A 27,137-nucleotide genomic window follows, 5' to 3' on the forward strand; every position below is an offset into this window, starting at 1 on the left:
GCTGTCTTGGTACATGAACACAGGCGTGAACAGTATTGAAGTGTATACCCTCTTTAACTGTTTACCATATATTTCTTTCAATATATTACCCTAGATGCGGTTTTAATCCTCTCTTTATATTTACCATGTATGTATTATTCAGTGATAATATTCATATATACATATATTTATTTTTACTATTTCGTTTTCAATGCGTTCCAAGAGGCAAAAGATCTCAAGCAGATCAATTGTTTACTCTCTGTTATAATACTGCTACGTCTTTGTCTTAAACTTGTTTGTTGTGACAGTAAAAAAAATCTAAATATTTTATCAATTGAATTTATTTATCCTTCTTCCTCTGTTACTTTTGGTTAGAANTTGGTATTATTTAAGTGAAATATTATTCAATAAGCTAGCATTCTTTACATAATTAAACGCAAAACATTTCGATAATGTTTGTATTTTGTGTATAGATATTTAAATTACACATATCATTGTGGAATAAATATTTGTATAGTAGTTTTGTAAACAATTAAAAATATGAGTGTCTGTTTCATCATATTTTGAGGGGTTACTGCGGAGGAAACGAGCATTTACCTCTTCGACGATAAGAACAATTGCCACTGCACGTGACTTTTACAACACTGTGGAACATTACAGGTAAACGTACACGTCTTGACGACGGGATATTTCAAAATGACATAATGTAATAATGGATGTGACGATAAGGATCGTTGATAGGGACAAAACTTCGACTAAGGTACAAACGCAAATATAATCTTTGGTTAATACATGTTTTTGGACCATCTTGCATACTTGAAAGAATAATATCACAAAGATGATAGCTAATAGAGGCCAATTGTTATTTTTCCCTGAATGTGTTTTTAAGTAAGTACAGATTTAAGCACAGACGGCGTGATATGTTAATATTATCAATCAGATGCTAGCATGTGCCACGTGATACATATCATCATTTTCCCTTAGAATATCCTGATGACCTCTTTTTCCTATCAGGTATAAGCAAGGATCACGTGGGACCTAGCATCCTTTGTAATACTTGAGCACGGTTGACATGATTAATGTTATCCTTATTCAGATGTTAGCACGGATCAGGTGATAAATATTATATTTTATTAGATATAAGCATATAGCACAGGATAAATATTTTAATATATCTCATGTTAGCACGGATCACATGATTACTATCATCATCTTCAAGAGGTAAGCACTGAGCATGTGGTAAAAATAATCTTCTATCAGATGGTATAATGAAAACCTGACAGACGATGGAGCCATATAATTTATATTTTCATTAAAACTTCTTTTAGATGGTAAGACATCTATTAATTTAATATGTACATCTGTATATGCAATACTGCTATCAATAAATCATCTGCATTTTCTATTTAAAGTCTCAATCAAAAGCCTGGATATCTGTATTGTTTTAGATACAAGTAGTCTGTTTAAATGTTTAATCTCCAATTGCAATTAAAACTATTTTCAAAAATATTGCATGTATCAACTGCTTTTGTTAGTTTGAGTTGGAACGTATGCATGTACCACAGCTGAATATATAATGAAAACTTAATAAAGAAATAAAGTGGTGTATAATTGAAATATATGATAACACACATACTTGCAAGAAGCTGTACACGAATTGGGGTATGTCTTTTTGTCCGCCCCGCATACTGGCTTCAGGCTGAATGGACAAGCACATGGTCGACATGGACAAGTGCCTTTGCACTTGGTTTTAACACCCCTGCAGAAAAGGTTATATACATAATGTATACAATATTGTCGTAAGGTACTGTAAATTTAATGTTTTCGATGACACGATTTCATAAACCTGCTGTATACATATTTTGAAATTCCGAAAACTGTAGACAATAACTATAACATTAGTTATATTGCTATAGTACGGGATATAGGAGAGATTTCTAAAACTTCTCATCTCTACGGCCTGAACTCTTTGCCTTCATTCGCTGTCTTGGTACATGAACACAGGCGTGAACAGTATTGAAGTGTATACCCTCTTTAACTGTTTACCATATATTTCTTTCAATATATTACCCTAGATGCGGTTTTCATCCTCTCTATATATTTACCATGTATGTATTATCCAGTGATAATATTCATATATACATACACATATATTTATTTTTACTATTTCGTTTTCAATGCGTTCCAAGAGGCAAAAGATCTCAAGCAGATAAATTGTTTACTCTCTGTTATAATACTGCTACGTCTTTGTCTTAAACTTGTTTGTTGTGACAGTAAAAAAAATCTAAATATTTTATCAATTGAATTTATTTATCCTTCTTCCTCTGTTACTTTTGGTTAGAACCGATCAGTTGAATTTAACCATAATTAGGACAAAATAACTATGGCAACAACGTAGTTTAACTGGGAATAAAAGCTGCGGAAACATAGTATATGTACCACCAGTTGGGACTTATGTCCGTATATTTTGTAGGAATATAAGTTCATAGATTCTAGACATTACACTTCAAGATCTTTTCCAGAGTCTTAAATGAAGCTGATTGAACAATGAATAGACTGGCATAGGTAAATTAGTATAGCAATCAACTTACTGTTCGAAAGTCACACCCAAATATGCAGACATTATAACAATGATTAAGTTTACAATAATCAAATTATGAAAAACAGCATGCGAGTTTAACTAAGATACAGCTCTATTGTTGAATTTGCACTTACTTGCATGAAGCTTCACATGCGTTTTTGTATGTCTGTCCGTTCACCCCGCATACTGGACTTTTGGTACCGGGGCATTTACACATTTGTCGACACGGACACTTGCCATTGCACAGAACCTTTACACGTCTGAGAAATACATTACAAACATTGTGTAGGGCTTAGTCGATATAAACATATAGCACAGGATAAATATTTTAATATATCTCATGTTAGAACGCATCACATGATTACTATCATCATCTTCAAGAGGTAAGCACTGAGCATGTGGTAAAAAACATCTTCTATCAGACGGTATTACGAAAAACTGACAGACGATGGAGCCATATAACTTACATTTTCATTGAAACTTTCCTTAGAGGCTAAGAAATCTTTTGTTTCAATATGTACATATGTATATGCAATACTGCTATCAATAAATCATCTGCATTTTCTATTTAAAGTCTCAATCAAAAGCCTGGATATCTGTATTGTTTTGAATACAGGTAGTCTGTTTAAATGTTTAATCTCCAATTGCAATCAAAACTATTTTCAAAAATATTGCAATGTATAAACTGCTTTTGTTAGTTTGAGTTAGTTGGAACGTATGCATGTACCACAGCTGAATATGTAATGAAAACATAATAAAGAAATGAAGTGGTGTATAATTGAAATATATGATAACACACATACTTGCAAGAAGCTGTACACGAATTTGGGTATGTCTTTTTGTCCGCCCCGCATACTGGCTTCAGGCTGAATGGACAAGCACATGGTCGACATGGACAAGTGCCTTTGCACTTGGTTTTAACACCTCTGCAGAAAAGGTTATATACAATGCACATAATGTATAAAACATTGTCGTAGGGTACTGTAAATTAAATGTTTTTGATGTCACGATTTCATCAACCTCCAGTATATATATTTGAAATTCCGAAAACTGTAGACAACAACTAGATTGGTTTGTTATACCGTTTGATTTCCAAATCGTGTTAACTTTTTCCATAAGCCCCGTTTAAGAAATGCCTTCATATTTCACCGCAAATATATAGTTTCCAGTGGAAAACAATCCTTGTTATTGCTCAATGACACTTAGAGTTCAGATTTATTCATAAAGACATATTTCAATGATTTCTTAAAGCTTCAACAGAAATGCGGAAATGTCGCTTTAAATAACAGTTCTAACCTTACTTGTCTTAATTTTGACTCCTCCATTTTATTAATGAATTTTAGAAGTAAGATTCATAACAGATTTAAGTATCTTAACATGCATTGCTGCTTATTAACAAATATGTGCTAATATATGTTTGTACATATTGACATGGTGTACTTTAAGGAATCCTGAAGATATACCATTTATAGAGAAATTTATTGTAATCAATTGAAATATAATTTGATAATTTTGCAAGAAAAAGTAAGCTGTGGATGGCGGATTATAATGTTTCCGCATGACTATATTATCGCTGGTAATATTAGGTAATATTGATCTTGAGAGGTAAATTATTTGTCATTGTGTCTTATTATTTTTAAGACAATGGATTCTTATTGAAATAGAAGATAAATTATGTAAGAATCACAAAAGTTACTTAATACCGAATGTCAGGGAGAAAACTGAATCTTCGCTTATATTTTCATAAGCTGAAAACATTTATTTAGCACAATCGTAAAAATAGTTGTGATTGTAATACAATATTGCATTCAACTTGTTTCGGACATGGGTTTCTTTCTTTTGACATTGAAAACCATTGATAGTCTTAAAGGACAAAGTGGTCAAACGATGCAGTTGAATATTAGCTTCGACACAGATATGAAAATTTATTCTAGTCATTATTCAAAGATACATGATATTATTGCTGTAATTTAGACGTGTTCGAAGGATACTCATTTCGACAAAACATCAACAATAAATCTACTCACGCGCAATTGGCCATGCACCCGTTGCTGTAGGTTTTACCATTCGCCCCACATACTGGTTTGTAGTCCGCGGTACATATACAGTCGGGCTTACACGGGCATTTTCTATCGCACTTCACGGTGGCACCTCTGTGGATTTATTAAATAAGGTATTTTATTTCTGCAAAGCAAATCAGCTCATCAGGACACTCAAAACCAACCCACTTGTCCCTATTTTTTTATACAGCATAAGTCATTTCCGTGGGTATCTTTTAAATGCTCTTTATTTCTATGTTGATCTGCATACGAACATGTAACATTTAAATTGACAAAGCCAAACTTTAATTGTTACAATCTCTTCCCCGAAATAAGAACAATCTAGACTATTATTTACATATATATAATATCCTGCTTAGAGGCCTTATCTGAAGCTACCAACATACCGGAGTCCGTTCTTAACCTTAGGCAGCCCATTCTGTTGATAATGAACCAGATATTGAATTCTGAAACTATTTTATGGGAAATTGCGCTAAAAATGGAGAAATACAATAGGCATATCCGTGAGAGAGAGATATCAACCTACATCATTTCTCTCAAACATTTCTCTCTATGCAAGATTCAATCCTTTATTAAATGTACGCAGCTATTTACAGTTACTATGTAACACTTCAGCAAAGTATAAAGCGTGCATACCGTCGATTAGCCAAACATTTATTCTTATATGTCGTTCCATCGGTTCCGCACACAGGTAGTCCACGACATACTGGTTCTCCTGTCAAATGGACATATATACATTATATTGATCAGCACACTCATCACTTAACAATACATCTAGAGTCCTTTTAACGTCAAACAAACTGAAAAAAATATACTTTAATAAATTCAAAATACATAGTACAGGAGTAAAAGATCCCGTAATAAGACATGTGGTCGTACTTACGTCTTGACTGCACCTGGTCAATCTGTAAATAGCATGCGAGTACAAGAAGTATTGCTAGTGAAAACCTCATCTTGTACTGTTAGGTAACAGCTAATATTAAGTTATTATATACTTGCCTGCCGCCACGTAGTTCGTTAAATAGGGTTTTACATTAATCAAAGTTAATTTATTCAACGAGGATACAGCTTGCATTATGTGCACGCTTTCCTGGTAACTATTGTTTTTTTCCTCAGAACCCACTTTTAAATGACCATTGAGGGGCTTCAATGAGTGTTAAATTTACCTTTTGATGTCACTCAGTAATTTGTGGTGGAGACTAATTGTGTTTTGTAAATGTTTGTGACAGGTACAATGTTTATTAACCACTAAGGATAGCGACACCTGTGACAACGTCAGAGTTAGTTAACTGAATGCATTGTTTCCATGCAATAAAAGTGATAAAACGCTACAGAGCTGTTTTGTGATCCTAACATTAATAATCTTTATTTAAAATATCCTAACGACAGAATTCCCCCGGCAATTCTAGGGATCTGTTAGTCGTCAGACATATTGATTACGTGTGTGTGTATAACCATAAATAATATCCATTTATGGCATTACTGTTACAATCATCTGTGTCAGTCGTCCTCGATATAGATTAAACGACATTTAACGACTGGTAGGTACCTGAGTAGCGCATACATTTTCAAGGAAACAGCGGAAGCAAAAACAGACGGACATCGCTATGCTATTCAGACTTTTGGTGTTACACATTCGAATCTTTTCAAACACGTGCATGTAGGTGCATTAACTTTACTTCGGTAGGTAAAAACAATAGTCATTTCCGTATTGGTGCTGCAATTGATAAGATTTTCATATCAATAATATGAATAGGCAAAGCCTTAAAAGAGCGAAGCTTTTGTTGATCTCTGATATTTACTGATTCAGAATGAGATAATACTGCTTTCAGAATGAGGTAAGATAAAATGTATTTAAAGTCGGCTAGTCGAGGGATAACATAAAAACATAAACTTTAACGAGATTAAGACCGACATAACAATAGGGGAGATCGGGGCAAATTCTGTCCTTTTTTAAAGTCCGTTTGGGAATTATGGCAGCACGTCCGTTTTTGAACATTATTTAATTTTTCTCTGTCGGATGATCGGATGGCCGAACGAGCCCCGCCATGGGATACGTTCGGACAAGCATTCGGGTAAATTTAGCCCCATTGGAATCAGCTTAATTATGACGTTATAAAGCATGCAACGTCATATTTTACGACGTTTTATGTGTGACATGGGCCGAACTTGCCATTAGAGTTTTCCTCGACATGTTTTCGTGTGAATGCCCAGCCAACTAAACTGCTAAATTCTTTAAAGTTGTAAATATTAGATCAAAAACAAAACTATCAGGGGTGGCCGAACTTGCCCCGGTCTCCCGTATTTTTTGTATCGTTGATGATTGGTAAAAATGTATTCGCAATATAAATTTTGCATTAATGACGCCATTTTCAAACCTAACTTAGATATTTACGTATATGATGGGTCGGGTGGCGCAGTGGATAGCGCTCTCGTCTTCACCAAGATGACCGGATTCAAACCCAGTTACCTGCCCGACCACGCGGGTTTTCTCCGGATACTCCGGCTTCCTCCCACATCAAGAATTAAATCCTCTGCGTGCTTCCGTCAGGTCACAAAAAGAATTATTGAAATTAGTTGGGGAAAAACTGTTTTGTAATTGCTATAGAACAAAGTGCATATTACATATTTGACGATAAGTCTATAAAAGTAAATGTATAGAGATGTTAGTTAAAAAAATGAAATTAAAAAAAGAAAACATTGTAATACTTTGATGTAACTGAAATTGTCGTTATATCGATATATAGTCTGAATTCCTGTTCCATCCTGAAATACCGGATTGAATTTCAAGTTTTGTAACTGTCACTGAGGTTTGATAGGTAATGATGCCAAATAAAATTAAACAGTTTCTGTCTGTAACTAGTTATAAATCGGCATGCGTTGTGAAAAAGTGATACGTTGCTGAAAAATGTCATTGAACTCGGGTTCGTTGGCTGGACAATTATTGTTGATTTCGACAGAAATGAATTATCTATTGTTTCTTTTATGAGTGGTGATGCATACATAAAATATGTAAAGACTATAACCAGACTTTCAAAAATGTTAATTGTTTCGATCATATACACAACAAATCGAAATCGAAAGCTTTAAATAAATTAATGTACACGTTGACCTATTGGTTTAATGTGTCTCTTTTTGAAAATATCTCCCGGTAGAAATTTTAACAGAACATGGTTGATGACGAAAAGGATCTTCAGAAAACATCCGCGTTTTCACTTTTTGTGCCTGTGGCAAAAACTGAAATTAAAAAGTCATGAAGCACAGACAAAGAGATAAATGCAACGGCTATCAGATCCAAGATTTCCGGTTATTTTTCATCCTTCCGGAAATTACCGATGAAGGCCGACGCAGTAAGACGTGCTTGTGACGTCATAGTATGATAATCTCTGAACGACGTTTCATGCCTGCTAGTATCAACATTTATGGGATAGATTTTTTTCACTCAGAATGCATATTAGTTTTTAACTAAATAATCAAGGAATAAAACAAGGGTATTGTTTTAACTATATGAAGATGTTCATGTATGGGTTGCAACACAATTGTCTTTGCTTCAAGAATACACTTCCTGTTTCCCCATTTGACGTCTACTTCCGGACGAAATATTTGAAAGGCAAGATATAGAAAGGGGAAGCAACTCTGTATACGCACGCATGTGTTACCATTAAAGACCTTCGGCGCCCGAGAGCTACGCTCTTATTATCTTTTCTTCGATTTTTAATAATATTTATCTTTTTACTAACTCCTTTGAAAAAATAAATAATAAATTCTAACGAAGTCTGGATCTACAACTTATTCGAACTTGATGTCGATAGCCCTGGTCGAACAAAGCGTTTTATCTCTTTTTCTTAACTTGATTCGGTGTGTAAACATGCCCGTTATCAGAAAAAAACACTATTCCACGTAGAAAAAATCGAGTCATCTATTGAAGCAAGCGGAAACAAAAGTCTTGTCAAAAACATACTATGTGATCATTACACTTAACCATTCATTGATGTCGTAAAAACGGCAGCAGAAATGGCCTCTTAGTAACATTTCCCTCTTAAGTAAAATAGATGAAAAACAAAACAGATTATACAGAGTAAATGACTGATCTACAGGTGACTTGTTGGTAGATAATATCAGTTAATTCATAAATTTGAATTATTCCCAAAACTTAGCATTGGTAATGTTCATGTCAAAAAACAAAAGCCTATGGGTTAGAGAGCAGAATGTTTTTTCTGCTATCACGTGTTATATCAATTTGGATAAAATACGCTAGGCACATTTTATGACTACAACACGAAAAACAACTAACTATAGTTGTTTTTGTAATTTTCCGAAATATCTAGTTTCGAGTTTTTGTAAGGGATCATGATGTGGATATCTTCCCACTCAATGTTTTTTGGGCGTCGTTCGTTTTCAGATCTCTTCTAAAAAAGCTGAAATATCCAGAGCAAGAATATTTAGATGCCTGTGTATTGCTTAGGTACATGTAAATGGCTACCAACCTTGTTCAAATGAATAGTCTTGGTCAAGATTGTTAAATATTACATGACTTCTTGTAACGAACAATAGCGTTTTATTAAGTTTTTTTCTATATGCCCACAAGGCCTAGAATAAGGATATTGTCCTAAAGCCTGCCAGGGTGAATGTCTTTCAGGGTTTTTTCCGAATAACTGAATTTGTATCCACTCTCTATGTTACAGGAGGCAAATGTATTATATTCTGAAAGCACTTTTTTTCTGAAGATGTTTGAAGTATAGAGTATTTGTAGAGAATATATATTTGGCTTGTATCATGCTCGAGTGTAGGACTAAAACCTTTTCTTCAATAACATTTATTTACCTTGTTCACTTTCTACGTTACAGGGGTCCTGTGCTAAGTGATGCTGACACATTCATGTTCATGTTGATTTGTAATAGAATTACATATCCAACACAAGACACAATACTAGAACATTACTGGTTACAGAATATGTACCTACAAGAAAATATTGCTGATTGCTATTTTAACGAGAACTTTTTGTTTGTTCTCTTGCGAATATTTGTCCCAAAAATAATTCATATAGGAACGTCACAAGTGTTAAATGTTTTGAATATTTCAAACAACGTCTTCTAAAATGTATGGTAACGATATTTGGTGTGTGGCTTACATAGGTAAATGACTGTCTGATTGACTTGTGATTGAAATAAACGATAAAGTCACGAATGACTGAAATTGGCATATACAATTTGGATATTCTTTTTAAGACATTCACTATCAGGTTAACGAAACAAGCCCCATTAATTTTATTTTTTTAGTTCACCTACCTAAATGAAATTGTAACATATCTAAAACAGAAAATCGAAATGAGTAGGACCTGTGTGAACATGCTGGAACATACTGTATACAGTTTTGCATGTGAATTAAAACTGGCTGCTTCATTGACAGGTGTAATATTTGCGTCTTGACATATTTTGCTGCTGATAAATTAACATACAAACGTGACTCTTTGCTAATAATAAAAGTTCGATACTTTTAGTTATGGGAATATGATAAATATAAGCATATATGTAAATAAAACGTAAGGAAATCATTAACATAGGCAGGTCAGTGTTATAATGACAATTTCGATTTGTCAACCTCTGTGATTGTTTGATTGCGTACATGATAGGGATCGGGACCCTGTTCAACCCCAGAACAATGCCATGCCTCAGCGTTCGAGGAATATCCAAAACCAATAAATACAACAAAATACTTCTTAACTTTTCATTGTTGTCGGCGTCATAATTAATTAATTGATTAAACGGATACCCTATAGTGGTTCACACTTACTCATACAGATCATTTCTATTTATCCTTCGGTTATAAAGTGGTCCTCAAGTTCTCTTGTCCATTTTGTTGTCTTAAATATTATGAACAATACTGTGCATTTACTAGTGTTATTGACCTCAGACAATGTAACGTATCCACCGTTCAGTGGAAGAAAAAGAACAATAACTCAATTTCTCTGATATGTTTTTTTCCGAACAAAACATCATTTATTAATACAAATATTTATATAATTCGACACTTTAAGAAGGGAATTTTATTATATGTCCGTTATATATGATACATTGTGTAGCACCTCTCTCCGGTCCGAAGTGTGATCACTTTCCAGTTACAGGGCAAGGACAGGCCCACGGACACTGTACTCTTTGTCCACTACAAAGAAAACAACAACAAGTCATAAAACAAATCTTTGATAATTTGGATGTTCGATTACATTGCATAACATTGAGTAACATTAGAGGGGATCATAACAGCTTTATACATTACTAAATATGAGGCTATATGAGAAGTTGTAACACTGTAGACAATGTGTGTTTGTGACATTTTCGAAGTGATCCGCTCCTTTATCGACACACAAAAAGCACGTAACACTTACATTACATAAGAAAACTTGATAAATCTGATATACAAGTGTAACTAGTATCTAAAGAAATTACGTAAGCCGAAAGCAGGTTTTAAACTGACCACATCTTTAGTCAAACAGAATAACAATAATATGAAAAGTGGTAGATATTTTTACTTATTCACATACGAGCATGCAGCTGAGCATGAGTTTGGGTATGTTTGTCCGTCCGCGCCGCACACAGGGTTGAAGTTATAAGGGCAATAACAATCGCCACAGGGCACCTGCCCTTGCACTTTACTTGGACACCTCTAAAAAACAGACGAAAAACTATGAAGAATAGAAGACAAAACTTTTAATGAAAAATTGTTTAACACAGTCTGTAGTATTTTAAGTTTTGCGACGAGGTCTGATGTTTCACATTTTACTCATCAGCAATTTAGAAAAAGACAGGAATAAAGAAGGTGTGTTTGTGAAAAGTCATACTGACTTCCCTGATAAAGCAGGCCATGTTCCCTATAACGTCGCATTGCAAATAGTATACTAATTGCTTTACTAGTGCCTTCAATAACCAGTAAATCGATTGAAAATACCAAGAAAAACTTACTTGCATTTTGCCGCACAAGGGTTTCCATAGGTTTGTCCGTCTGAGCCACACACTGGATCTAGGTGTTTAGTACATACACACTGCGCTTTACATGGACAATGCCCGCTACACCTAACTTCAACGTGCCTGTAATTGGTAACAGATTTCAGTTAGAATTCGCTTACTCGTTTGCAGGTAAAGAACACAAACTGGTTACATAGATGTAGATTTACTGTGCAGGTTTACATCAATGACAGAACTTACGACGACAGGATTTGCAATCAAAATGATGAGCGAACATATTTGTGGGGATTTTTGTTTCAAATTATTGCTTATTATTATAACAACTCCAACAACTCTCTCTCCGTGCGATTGAAAAACATTATTTCCGTATGTTATAACACAACCAAAACCGTAAATTGAGCTCAGAAGCGATGAAACGAGGAGCAAATATGAATAAAAGCTAATCAAGGAGGACACTATTGACAAGATTTAAAAAGCTTATACGATTTGTGTTAAATATATATCTTCTACTTGATCGGCGACTTCAACCGTACAGACGTAGGTCAAATCGAAATAACGTAACGTTCTCAAAGAGAGAACCGGTGTCCCTGGTAGAAACAGATCACACGACTCGTGGTTGTTGAGTATGGTATTTATTTTACTCTCGTTAATTGATTTTCAAAAGTTACAGAAAGACACTCGCTAAAGCTCGTGTATTTTGTAACTTTTAAAAATTAACTAACTCGAGTGAAATAAATACCATACTCAACAACCACTCGTTGTGTAACCTCTATATATCATTGGATAGGAGAGTAACACATCAATTGGTGTGTAATACTACACGTTATCATGGGATAGGAGAGTAAAACATCAGTTGGTGTTTAATACTACGCCTTATCATGGGATAGGAGAGTAACACATTAAGTGGTGTTTAATACTACACGTTATCATGGGATAGGAGAGTAACACATCAGTTGGTGTTTAATACTACGCCTTATCATGGGATAGGAGAGTAACACATTAAGTGGTGTTTAATACTACACGTTATCATGGGATAGGAGAGTAACACATCAATTTGTTTTAATAGTATGCGTTATCATGGGTTAGGAGAGTAACACATCAATTGGTGATTACTACTATGCGTTATCAAGGGATTGGAGAGTAACACATCAATTGGTTTTTAATACTACGCGTTATCATGGGATACGAGAGTAACACATCAATTGGTGTTTAATACTACCATCGTTATCCTGGGATAGGAAAGTAACACATTAATTAGTGTTTAATACTATGCGTTATTATGGGATAGGTGAGTAACACATACATTGGTGTTTAATACTACACGTTATCATGGGATAGGAGAGTAACACATCAATAGGTGTTTAATACTACGCGTTATCATGTGATAGGAGAGTAACACATCAAATGGTGTTTTATACTACGCGTTATCATGGGATAGGAGAGTCACACATTACTTGGTGTTTAATACTACGGGTTATCATGGGATGCGAGAGTAACACATCAATTGGTGTTTAATACTACGCGTTATCATGTGATAGGAGAGTAACACATCAAATGGTGTTTTATACTACGTGTTATCATGGGATAGGAGAGAAGCACTTTGATTAGAGTTTAATACTACGTATTATCATGGGATAGGAGAGTAACGCATTAAGTGGTGTTTAATACTACACGTTATCATGGGATAGGAGAGGAGCACATCAATTGGTGTTTACATGTAATACTACGCGTTACCATGGGATAGGAGAGTGGTACAATAATTTGTTTGTAATACTACGCGTTATCATGGTATAGGAGAGTAACACATTAATTGGGGTTTAATACTAGGCGTCATCATGGGATAAGAGAGTAACAGACCAATCAATAGGTGTTTAATACTACGCGTTATCATTGGATAGGAGAGTAACACCTCAAATGGTGTTTAATACTACACGTTATCATGGGATAGGAGAGAAGCACTTTGATTAGAGTTTAATACTACGTATTATCATGGGATAGGAGAGTAACGCATTAAGTGGTGTTTAATACTACACGTTATAATGGGATAGGAGAGTAACACATATATTGGTACTAGGCGTCATCATTGGATAGGAGAGTAACACATCAGTTGGTGTTTAATACTTCGCGTTATCATGGGAGAGGAGAGCAGCACATTAATTGTTGTTTAATACTACGCGTCATCATGGGATAGGAGAGTAGCACATCAGTTGGTGTTTAATACTACGCCTTATCATGGGATAGGAGAGTAAAAAATCAATCGGTGTTTAATACTACGAGTTATCATGGGATATGAGAGTAACACATCAATTGGCGTTTAATACTACGCGTTATCATTGGATAGGAGAGTCACACATTACTTGGTGTTTAATACTACGGGTTACCATGGGATGCGAGAGTAACACATTAATTGGTTTTTAATACTAGGCGTCATCATTGGATAGGAGAGTAACACCTCAAATGGTGTTTAATACTACACGTTATAATGGGATAGGAGAGTAACACATCAAATGGTGTTTTATACTACGTGTTATCATGGGATAGGAGAGAAACTCACCAACTGATGTTTAATACTTCGCGTTATCATGGGAGAGGAGAGCAGCACATTAATTGTTGTTTAATACTACGCGTTATCATGTGATAGGAGAGTAACACATCAAATGGTGTTTTATACTACGCGTTATCATGGGATATGAGAGATGCGTTATCATGGGTTAGGAGAGTAACACATCAATTGGAGTTTAATACTACTTGTTATCATGGGATAGGAGAGAAACTCACCAACTGATGTTTAATACTTCGCGTTATCATGGGAGAGGAGAGCAGCACATTAAATGTTGTTTAATACTACGCGTTATCATGGTATAGGAGAGTAACACATTAATTGGGGTTTAATACTAGGCGTCATCATGGGATAAGAGAGTAACAGACCAATCAATAGGTGTTTAATACTACGCGTTATAATGGGATAGGAGAGTAACACAGCAATCGGTGTTTAATACTACGAGTTATCATGGGATATGAGAGTAACACAGTTATCATGGGATAGGAGAGTCGCACTTTGATTAGTGTTTAATACTAGGTGTTATCATGGGATAGGAGAGTCGCACTTTGATTAGTGTTTAATACTATGTGTTATCATGGGATAGGAGAGAAACTCACCAACTGATGTTTAATACTTCGCGTTATCATGGGAGAGGAGAGCAGCACATTAATTGTTGTTTAATACTACGCGTTATCATTGGATAGGAGAGTCACACATTACTTGGTGTTTAATACTACGGGTTACCATGGGATGCGAGAGTAACACATCAATTGGTGTTGAATACTACGCGTTATCATGGGATAGGAGAGTCACACATTACTTGGTGTTTAATTCTACGGGTTATCATGGGATGCGAGAGTAACACATCAAATGGTGTTTTATACTACGCGTTATCATGGGATAGGAGAATAACACATATATTGGTGTTTAATACTTTGCGTTATCACGGGATACGAGAGTAACACATATATTGGTACTAGGCGTCATCATTGGATAGGAGAGTAACACCTCAAATGGTGTTTAATACTACACGTTATCATGGGATAGGAGAGTCGCACTTTGATTAGTGTTTAATACTACGTATTATCATGGGATAGGAGAGTAAAAAATCAATCGGTGTTTAATACTACGCGTTATTATGGGATAGGAGAGTAACAGACCAATTGGTGTTTAGTACTAGGCGTCATCATGGGATAAGAGGGTAACACATTAATTGGTGTTTCATACTACGCGTTATCATTGGATAGGAGAGTAACACATTAATCGGTGTTTAATACTAGGCGTCATTATAGGATAGGAGAGTAGCACATCAGTTGGTGTTTAATACTTCGCGTTATCATGGGAGAGGAGAGCAGCACATTAATTGTTGTTTAATACTCCGCGTTATCATGGGATAGGAGAATAACACATTAATTGGTGTTTAATACTTATCGTTATCATGGGATAGGAGAGTAGCACATCAATTGGTGTTTACATGTAATACTACGCGTTATCATGGGATAGGAGAGTGGTACAATAATTTGTTTATAATACTACGCGTTATCATGGGATAGGAGAGTAGCACTTTGATTAGTGTTTAATACTACGTGTTATCATGGGATAGGAGAGTAACTCACCAACTGATGTTTAATACTTCGCGTTATCATGGGAGAGGAGAGCAGCACATTAATTGTTGTTTAATACTACGCGTTATCATGGGATAGGAGAGTAGCACTTTGATTAGTGTTTAATACTACGTGTTATCATGGGATAGGAGAGTAACACATTAATTGGTGTTTAATACTAGGTGTGATCATGGGATACGAGAGTAACTCACCAACTGATGTTTAATACAACGCGTTATCATGGGATATGAGAGTAACACATCAATTGGCGTTTAATACTAGGCGTTATCATGGGATAGGAGAGTAACACATATATTGGTGTTTAATACTTTGCGTTATCACGGGATACGAGAGTAACACATCAATTGGTGTTTAATACTTTGCGTTATCACGGGATACGAGAGTAACACATATATTGGTGTTTAATACTAGGCGTTATCATGGGATAGGAGGGTAACACATCAATTGTTGTTTAATACTGCGCGTTATCGATACAAAAACATGGGAGAGGGGAGTAACACATTTATTGTTGTTTAATAACAGAGCGTTATCGATAATTAGCATAGGAGTGGAGAGTAACACATGTATTATTGTTTAACACTATAACGTTATCAATAATAAACATGATGGATTAAAGTAACACGTTGGTTGTTGTTTAATACAGTATAGTGTTATCGATACATAAACATTGGGAAACACAGTAACACATCTATTGTTTTTTTTATACTTGATCTTGACCGATAAACAAACATAGGCAAGGCGAGTAACCGATGGGATGTTGTTTTATACTAGATCTTGACCGATAAACAAACATAGGCAAGGCGAGTAACCCATGGGTTGTTTTTTTATAATTGATCTTGACCGATAAACAAACATAGACAAGGCGAGTAACCCATGGGTTGTTGTTTTATTCAGGCTACGAGAAGATCGAAACCAGGACAACGAGATTGCTGAACTCGAGACTTTGAACGAGAAACAAAGTTAATGGACGACTGATGACGAGGAATAACTTTTATGATTGTTTATCTAGCTTGTTACACTACATTGTGTATTGTGCAGTGTGTGCATTGTGTATTATTACAATTATATTTCCATATACCCAAGATATGCACTCGGGACACGACTGTAGCATTAACTTATCGGGTCAGATGAGTGCGAAATAAAGACATTAAAATTGTTTTATAAATGGAATTTTGGACTCAGGAAATGGCACATGTTGACGATATCAATACCATTTTAGGTAAAGTGAATTATAGTATAATCCACATCGTTAGTAGACAAGGACAATATCTGAACTGTGAGTCTGTATAAGTTATTAATGCGTTCTGGTAAAAGTCTGATAATATGTGATGTGGGTTGTAATGTACATGTAATTTCTCTGTAAATCAAATTCCTGGTTTGTACAATGATATATTAAATAACCGATCAAATAACCTATGTCAATAATAACACGTGTGGAATTGTTCATTTTAATGTAATCAGCTTCCATAATGGTCGCCTGGTAACAAACCGCTGTCGGAACTTGATAGCAATATACACTTCTATATTTCGTTAGCTTCGTTTTACTAATTGGTGATCACGTGTCATTAAATATACATACATTGTGCACGCCAAAATGCAATAAAGTAGTGTACTTTGATAACAATGTATTACTGCTTTATCATCTGTATATAATATTTTCCGTGGTGGTGTTAATTATATTTGACCAGGCGGAAGAAATATTAAAAAGTGTATCTAGAGACTTTGCACCAGATCATCTGTGGATATCAGAAAGATATCGGTTAGAGAATAACTCCCTGTTTTTAATCTGCGGATAGCGTTGTATGTGGAGCCACTTTATCTTTATCGAAATGTCTGTGTCATGTACATGTAATGAACAATTGGAATTGAATAAAACAAGACACGTACACTACGGAAGTATTGTAGTATGTAAGGTTATGTACGTTTATATAAAATAAGGATCAATCGCATTATGATAAGATACCAAAATTAACAATAGAATATCTAAATGGGCGCTAAAGGCCTGTAAATTACAACATGATTAAAGAATCCGCGAAACCAGCGTGAATGTACATACTCTGCTTAGTCGAACATAGTGTACAGCAATTTAGTTTTCATGAAAATAAGTTGCAGATATTTTAGATTCAGACGATTAATCTATAATATTAATTAGGAATATATGCTTCACACTTAAAAATAAAAACATTTTAGTTTTTGTTTTTTTTCTATTTTTCTTTATGCCATCCTGTTTTTAAACAATACATTATGAAAAAAATGTATGTATGAGATGAGGGTGAAAAAGTGTTAATAAATATTATTGTCTTGTTCTGGATTTTGGCTGTATGATACATTATATGTCTCGTGATATAAAATGGCTTTTATAGAATTGTAGTGGATCTATAGTGTTGTTTTTTTTATATGAATATAAACATAACATAACTTCCCCATGTGTTTTAGTCTGTTATGATATGCAAATACATTTTGTACATGTTTACTATTCAATATCTATATATGTGGCATGAAAAGAAAAAAACAATGCAAAGAATCAAGGTAAATTTTTATCTGAAAAATGCAAACAATAGAACAAAAATTATATTTACAGAGAAACCATACATCTTAGGTTTACGCAAACTGAAGTACAAATGCATAATCAACTAACATAATAAAGAGAACTAGAAGATCGGATGTTATAAGTAAAGTACTGACGAACACCATCAGCTGAGATCAAAAACAAGTTCATGTCACGTGTAATGTTGTATCAAAGTCGGATACTGCAAGGCCATTGTAACGTAATACTGGTAAAATCCTGCATGCATTTAAGTTAGCTGTGAAATGCAACCGTGTTGATACAACTACTGCCTCATTCAGGCTATTGTATATGGTAACCCACATATGCAAAACATGTTACAAGGTTCAAACTTTCATTTCAGTTGAATACATGTGTGCGGACATATAAACTGTCATGGTTTCATTTATCAGGATAGAGCAAAAGAATAGTAGGCAGTGTTGTTACATATGTACGACAAAGTGATGATCCTTATTATGAACAAGAGTTGTTTGGGGTCGATTCCGTTAATTTCTTTACGCCGAAATGATGTCATCCTTGCATTGTATTGTTCTGTTTATCAGTGAATTAAGTCTGTCCATCTGAAAGTATGGCATAAGAAAGATATTAACAATATATGAAGGACCTATGTTCTCTTTGCTCTTCATTTCAACAATGTCTCTTTAACACTAATACCAGATCTAAAAGGTGCTTATGTCTCTCTAACAATAATACCAGATATAAAAGGTGCTTATGTCTCTTTAACAATATAACCAGAACTAAAAGGTGCTTATGTCTCTCTAACACTAATATCAGATCTAAAAGGTGCTTATGTCTCTTTAACACTAATACCAGAACTAAAAGGTGCTTTTGAGTTTGCCTTTGAAACTTCAAATAGTTATAAGATTTTGTTCAAATTATGAAGTGTCTTTATATTAATGCAGTTCAGTTGAGCAATAAACGATTACATTGTTTTAAAACAAAGTGTACATACTTTGTTTTATCATTAACATAATCTTTGATAATTATCATATTTTTAAAAGGTTTCGACTACATCCAAGGGGACAAACCGATTTTACTGAAAACTGAAAAATACTTTTTTGATAAAATCGTTGTCATTTCACCAGACATATTACCATGCACTCTCTTCCAGTCGTTAATTATCTAAATCAACATTTCAAAATATCTGGCTTTAAATAACGTTGTGGCTCAATTACACATTTTTCAAGTTATGGTATAATTACATCTAAGATACAGTACCTGACCACTGAAATCATTCTGATAATCATTATTCAGGTAAATAATACAAATATTTGGATATTGGTTTCCTTTATAATCTGAGATATGATGTCGAATAATAATAATGTATGTGGACTTATGAAAATATACAAAACATCTTTCATAGCAAATGCCTACTATTTTGTCGTTAATAATCTAGTTTGAAAATTACAATTATTTTTGTGAACGATATCATTCAGTGAATCATAACCGTTTACTAGAAATCTATATAAGTAATCGGTCGAAATATTTCCCCTCAATACATATTCATTGCTTTTAGTTTTGATGGATGTATATATATATATAATAAGGAAGAAATGTATCACAAAAATATAGTCAATAGTCAATCGGAGAAAATGATAATCAAGCATTGCTTAAACGATATTCATCAACTTCTCACCATTTCAATAAAAAAGAAATTAATGTTTCAAATGGAGAATATCTGGTATTTCCTGTGCGTGTATATTGTTTAAATCAATCCTTGATTTATAAATCCTATACTTTACGGTATATCTTTGTTACTTATAGTGTATTTATTGGACAGACTAAAATAATTATATAAGAGAGATAAAAGAATACGTGTAAAAACAATTCTCAGTTAGCATATACTGATTTCGGACTTGAAATTCACCCTTGTATCAATGTCTTTTATCACTCATCACAGTAAGATTTGGATAAATTGCATCAACTATAAACATTTATAATCAAAATCAATTAATCAAAATGCTTCAATATTTTTTTAATGTTATTTACCTTGTCAAGCAGATCTTTGCTGACGCACTTAAAACTATCGGTATTCAGCCTGTTTCGGGTACAGTTAGTGGAGCGACCTTCCGCTGTTATGCGAAAAAACAAACACAAATCAATTTCATATGAAAAGCAAGAAGATGGGTTTGTTTCGTTAACATTATAATCATATGATAACTGCTTTGATATGGGCGACGGTACATCTCGAGTAGGAATCTTCTATTTAAACTACTGAGGCACACTAACGCTACTCTGTCGCGGTGTAATAAAACCCGCTCAGAGTCATATTTCGTGTAGGCAACACGACAAAAGACATGTTTAGTGGTATAATAGGAATACAAAGTTACCTTCTGGAGTCATTAACGACAACGTTGAAATCAAAATGAAGATGAATACCAATGATATATTCATGTTAACGCTATTTTATGAAGGTAAGTCAACTTTATTATTTCTTCAGTGTTTAACGGTAAGCTGTCACTGAAGTTCTATTTATATACCACGGTACTCCTACACATTACACATAACATTGTGTCACTAGGGGAAGCACCTATCCGGTCGATATAGTTACACCAACACAAGTGAATCATTGATGTAGTTATCAAACTATATATATCAAATTATCAAAAATGTCATTAATTTGAAATATTTCACTAGACTGTGGTTTTATTCGAGATATATGAAGCAATTGCATTTCTTCATAAATTCTTAACATTTGAATCAGACTCATCTCATTGATTTAATGAAAAGAAATGAAAAACATTCTATTCTATGTGAATTTTAATCATCTCGATCGGTCAATTAAATATAGTTTCAACAGATAAATCTTTACTGAACCTCACGTATTCTGCGCATAAATCAGTACACTTTAAATATCTTTTATTCTACTTACAAAAATTGTTAAAATACTTTCATATCTAATGTTAGATTAATAGACTAAAATTATTTACATATTAATTAAGACTATTGTTTGATTGTCTCCCTGGTTCCAGTGGCTATTTTATGTATCTAATTCACCGTGCTTTGCCTTTAAAACAAGTACATGCATTTTGTTTTGAATTCTGTTATTGTGAATATTATAAGAACAGATTTATGATATTGATTTAACAAACTCAATGTATCTGTTGATGATACACCAGGCTTTTATTTAACCCCTGTACCCAATCAATGTTTTTGCTGTCAATAATACTCTCCTTACGGCCTTTGTATCAAAGTATTTGAGTTCAAAGTGGCTGAACAAATATGTAATTTAGAGAGAGATTGCGGCTTGCTGTGACAAGATGGTGAGGAAAAAGTCATCAGTAAAATCTAAATACACATAATATTTGTTTCTGAACATATTTCAGTCAATAAAAGTATCTTGGTGTATGTGTTGGGTTTTAACCATAGCTAGGAAACTGTTTCTTATATGATAACCGAATTATCTCCCCAGCTCTTATTTAAATGAAGTTAATATAATCTGATTTACTACTATTAAGGAGTAATTTGTTATTTTAAAGACCTTTTGTTTAATAATTTTCTGGCTTAGGTGAAGCTGTCTGACATGATCACAATGCAACATTTTCAAATAATAGTTATATATTAAATTTCACACAAAATTGTAAAGACTTCACCCAACACCACTAAATAATGACGAAGCGTTTCACAGCTGGTTTTTTGGAAAGGGAACTGGGGGCAACAACAGTGAATCATAATGATTTCTGGAAAAAAAGAATGATGAAAAAAATATCCTTTTATTTATAATGTTTTTTTGCGAAGATAGGTTACTAACATGTATGCTTCCCAGATTAAAGGTATTAAGTGTACATCCCTAGTTATACATAATGTGAATAAAATATAACACTGATTTAGCAACAGAATGCCTCGGTGTTTTTAAATAGTTATTTATGGTCCTCCTGTACGTTGTTTGACTCTGCATATTGTTTTCAATACCTTTTACGTGAAATAGATTTTGATCCCTGTCATGAATAAAACATAAAGTGGCTATTTTTGTAAATAAACTGGCCAGTGTTTTCTTAACACAGTTAAACATAAGCTTATTGGTCACGACGTAGACTGGCTACCAGCCCCCAAGTTTTTATGAAGTATTTCTCAGCTGCATTTTACTACTAGCTTATCTCCCCCTAGCTTAGAACTTAGGATCAGTCATCCAAGTGATCAAATGTTTTTGAGTTAAACGTTTTTCTTAATAATTCAATATTCTAGAGACGGTGGCCAGTCTAGTCTCGACGCTGACGGACTTCTCTGAATCCTTTTGGAGAAAGCTATTAATAGTAACATATACACCATTGGTTTACGTATCCCACGACCTAAATGTATCATTGTTAGTTCGCAACATGGTATCGGTACGTTGACCCTATCAACCTATCCCGTCAAACATTTATTTTGTAAATATGATGAAATATAATAATTAGGTAAGACTTTAAATGTACTACGTTATTCAGTAATGCTATTTATGCCATTTCCCAATAAACCTTTTATACGACTGTGTTAACAGACAAACATTAAATATCATTAAAACCATTATTAATTTATCAATACGGTTATCATCTTTTTCTCTCTGTTCCCATCTTGAAACATTAAACTTGTTTGAGGTTAATACTGTAAATACTGATAATACTGAATAACATGTTATTCTTAGTTTCAACAGTTGTAAAATTCAAAAACAAAATTCTGAAGTTTACACCACAGAAAAAATATACAAATCGTTTTAAGTTTAAAACGTTCACATGCTCTATATGATCCTTTGTTTGATAGGACTGTAATACAAACTACATCAGGCAAAATGATCACTACGCTGCGCATTCCATTCGATATACTTTGGCATTCCATTCGATATACTTCGAGCACTGTTTGTGTATGCAGATATGTATCAGCCATAAAGACAAGCTTACACTGTAAGCTTTTCTTGCGTCTTATTTTAAAATAAAGAACACGCTCCCTTAACTATTACAAAATTAATATATCAGTTACATAACGACAATTACATTCATTAAACTGTCAGTGTATTAATTTCTCAAATTTCACAATAATACCGCATTGTATTACATTATTATCTATTAAAGCTAACAATATATTGTCTTTCTTTCACGAGCCAATACATTTTTTGTAGATTAACCGGATATGAAAGGTCGGCAATGAACGGTATGGGTTGAGCAAAGTAGCCCATCCCATCTGAATCTGTGAGTAAGATTCTTTTCTTTTGCTTTTTCCATTATATAAAAAAGGTAGCCACATGCACACCGTATAACATGTTTATGAAGACTGTGACAGAAGGATTCTTTGTGTTTGTCACCAATGGAAACAGGAACATCCGGGTTACATATATTTAGTAGCTCATCAGCTATTGTTACTGATGGCTTGACTGTTATTTTTACATTCTGTAAGCATAACACTTCCAGAAGCTACGATCTGGGCATGCTTTCTGTATACAAAGCGGCTAATGTTCATCAGCTTCATTTTCAATTTTACATATGAGGAATACAGCCACGATGCGATCACTGAGTATGATAACTGTATTCATTATCGTTCTCTTGGTGGAATTGAAACCCGGAGAAGGTTTGTGTTCATAATTCATATCATAATTATGATAAAACTGTGTAGTCATTTATTGTAAATATTATTGAAATAGTCTTGGTACCTAATAATTTATTACCATTAATCTTATTATATTCTACAAATATCCTTTGTTGCGTATATTTCATAAGCACGGTACCTTATCAGCAATGTATACTTTAGTTTAAGTTGAATATCTCCCGGGTTTTCAGAAAAGCACTGTCATTGTTAATTTATTCATAATTCATAATGTTTATTATGCGTTTAAAATTATCAAAGTACAGTCGTAACATATTACGAATGATATTTGACTTTGATAACAAACTATCAATAGTTATATGGGTGATTTTAGGTTTTATATATACATATATATAGATACTGAATTTACTGAAATCTTTAAATTTGTTGTAAACTGTACGTTGTCACATCTTGTCAGTATCCAGTCATATTTAATCAATATTCATTGGACGACATTTAAATGTATCAGCAGCATCGTTACCATCATCCTTGTTAATGTTTCAGCTAACCATCATCCAAGCAGGCATTCAATAAAACAAAAGATTAGGAAACTAGAGGAGATGGAAACATGTGTGAGTACAAATCATGTTAAAGTTTAAGGTGTATATATCTATGTATTATCACGATATCTTCCACTACATGAGTTTCATCTACAGTACATTATAGAAATATATTTCAATGTGTTGTTATATATACTGCTATGTAAATATTACCAGAAAACTAATAACGACTGTGCAGTCAAACGATTTTTTTTTCTCGCATTTGTTTTAAGGCAGTCCGCTTCTTTTACAAGACTAAACAATACGAAAATCAATAAAGAAAAAAAACCATTGTCATTTATGACATCTTCTGATGTAATCGCGTATCTCCTCGGTAGGCTTGAAACAGAAGGCTAATTATGGCGAAATGTTAATTGAAGACGTGGGTTCAGGTTAATTAGTAGACCCAAATGTAAGTAAAGATAGTGAGAAAATCTATCCAATACCATTTGTATGATTCGTTTCCATGTGTATGTCTATACATTGCGATTAAGGTACTCAGATTACCAATAGACGATTTGTCAATACGACTATGTTGATAGTATTGGGCTATTGGCCATTTCAGTATCGAAACCTTTGCTTTGAAGTCATAGGAACTGAGAATATGTCTTGGCCAGACAATTGAGTGCCGTATTTATTATGTAAATATATATATACAAAGAAGGGATAATGATAGTGCAGTCAAAGGAATTTGTCCATTTTTCGAAGCAATCCGTCAATTTATAAAGAAAGCAGCATGAACAGTTACATATAACAGCATATAACAAAGAGTTAACAATCATTTTTAAACAATACGACAACATTAACTGCATACATAGAAATCAGGTTATCACTTGTGTGATATTCTGATGTTATCGCCTATCCCTTCAGCTAGGGTTTAGTTTTCTCACGCCATGCTTGCACGAGGCACGCACAACTACGGTTATAGATAAACTCATTACATATTTTTAAGTTAACTCATTGAGAATTCATTGAACTTCAGAAGCAGTATTAGAACTCGAATAATACGCTTACTTTGCCTCTAGTTGTAGTCAATGTAACTACTAAATTTAACCAACTGATTTTTCACACGAAATTACTATTGGTTAATTTTACGAAGTAAGGACGACAACAACTGATAATGACGTCACAATCACTGAGTTCCGTTGATATTTTCGGATTTATTTTGCTTTAATGTATTTCAGACTGTCCTAGGTACTTCTAATCAATTTTATTATGTTTAATGAAAATGTAAGATACTGTTTATACAATTAGTTTGTTTTAATACAAATTTCCAGTTAATTGGAACTGTATCAACCCAGCTTCTAAAAGTAAGTCTGCAATGCATGACGCTTATATTTATATAATGTACTTTATGCTAATAAAACACAAACAAAAATAACCTTATGTACATATAATTATTTTATTTACAGCTGGACTGCATGTGCGCCGAGCTGGAGAAATCGACAAACACCTTAGAATTTATGTACGACTCATTACAAACTGAAATGCCTTCAATAAAGTCGGATACATGTGTAAGCGAGGCGTTACCGCACTGTCTTTAATGACATGTGGATTAGAGGAATTGTTCCTGTGTCTTCTTTCGAAATACCAACAACATGAGACGACAGTTACGCGGAAGGTGCTCCTTGACTCTTTGCTATTGCGGTGTTCAGATGCTCTATTCATCTAAATTATTCCTCATTTAAGTTTCATTTAAACTTATTTATACAGTATATCTTTATGATGCTTTTTCTCATGTCATTTTTGTTTACTGTTTATTGTTTAAAAAAAAACCGAGTTAATCTTAACTTAGGGAAGTTAAAAAATAAAGATGTATATAGGTTGGCTACTCAACAAAAAAATGTGATAAACATTAACAAAGTGCGATGGATACATTATTTCGGTTTAGATGGATCGATAGAAATCAAACAGATGCTACAATTTGTTTTCAGTAAATTATTAGACAATAAGTATAAAGTATTCAAATGGAAATTATTTCATCATAAAATACCAACTAGACAGATGTTAAACAGAATGACCCTAGCTGACTCAGAGCTCTGTAACGTCTGTCAAGAGGGAGAAGATTTTGAACATTATTTTATCAACTGTAGATATCTTTACAATTATTGGAACAAAATGGATAAAGGTTTTCAAAACATAGGTATCTGTAAAAATATGAGACAGCTAAGGTATTTGTTATTAGGATACAAAATACAAGAAAAAAATTACGATTGCACGAATATAATATTGTGTTTGATAGGTTTCGCGGTATTTAAGACCTACCATATAAGCGAACAAAACTTACCCAATTCGTAATATTATAAATCCTGTCCAACACCTGAATAGTACACGCACATGGTTAGACACAATTATAAAACTAGAAAATAATCTGGACAAATTTTCCGGAATATATGTGTAACTCTTTTATGTCACTTACATGTTCACATACCTAGATCAACTACCTATACAATGTAAGTCATTACAAACTTTACGGATGTATGAAAGTGGACGAGTGGAATAAGTGGGGTTCTTTCAATCATAAGCATTAAAAGTGAATTATATACATACGGACTTGATTAGAAATTGTTAATCGAATACTGTCATTAGATAAACAAAATGAGACTTTACTTTTTTGTATTGTTAAAAATAATTGTAATAAAAAATAAAATAAAAAAAAAACAGTAATATACCGCGTGCATGTAGGTAATGGACTTCCCCATTCTTGTCCGGGTGCAAAGTAAAAGACTT

General features: G+C 33.7%; 2 protein-coding genes and 1 long non-coding RNA gene across 4 annotated transcripts; all 3 read right to left on the reverse strand.

The window, feature by feature from the left end:
* Nucleotides 1-1,548: 1,548 nt before the first annotated feature.
* Nucleotides 1,549-5,613, reverse strand: LOC110460684 (serine protease inhibitor dipetalogastin-like). The gene is made up of 6 exons (XM_021513736.1): nt 5,504-5,613; nt 5,257-5,335; nt 4,588-4,713; nt 3,364-3,486; nt 2,695-2,820; nt 1,549-1,738 (listed from the first exon to the last, which is right to left on the reverse strand). The coding sequence occupies exons 1-6, from the start codon at nt 5,571-5,573 to the stop codon at nt 1,564-1,566; spliced, it is 699 nt and encodes a 232-aa protein (XP_021369411.1). The 5' UTR covers nt 5,574-5,613; the 3' UTR covers nt 1,549-1,563.
* A 4,994-nt stretch (nt 5,614-10,607) lies between these two features.
* LOC110460663 lies at nt 10,608-14,013 on the reverse strand. The gene is made up of 4 exons (XM_021513703.1): nt 13,964-14,013; nt 11,580-11,705; nt 11,162-11,283; nt 10,608-10,782 (listed from the first exon to the last, which is right to left on the reverse strand). The coding sequence occupies exons 1-4, from the start codon at nt 14,011-14,013 to the stop codon at nt 10,739-10,741; spliced, it is 342 nt and encodes a 113-aa protein (XP_021369378.1). The 3' UTR covers nt 10,608-10,738.
* Nucleotides 14,014-18,342: 4,329 nt separating this feature from the next.
* Nucleotides 18,343-26,932, reverse strand: LOC110460685. 2 transcript variants are annotated; one of them, XR_002464047.1, is made up of 3 exons: nt 26,695-26,932; nt 20,305-20,387; nt 18,343-18,875 (listed from the first exon to the last, which is right to left on the reverse strand). It is a non-coding gene; the product is annotated as an uncharacterized LOC110460685 (long non-coding RNA). The 2 variants fall into 2 exon arrangements; XR_002464046.1 differs by lacking the exon at nt 26,695-26,932 and adding an exon at nt 20,646-20,741.
* Between the last annotated feature and the right edge of the window lie 205 nt (nt 26,933-27,137).

Source organism: Mizuhopecten yessoensis, unplaced genomic scaffold (genome assembly GCF_002113885.1).
Source record: "Mizuhopecten yessoensis strain PY_sf001 unplaced genomic scaffold, ASM211388v2 scaffold10447, whole genome shotgun sequence".
Lineage (NCBI taxonomy): Eukaryota > Metazoa > Mollusca > Bivalvia > Pectinida > Pectinidae > Mizuhopecten > Mizuhopecten yessoensis.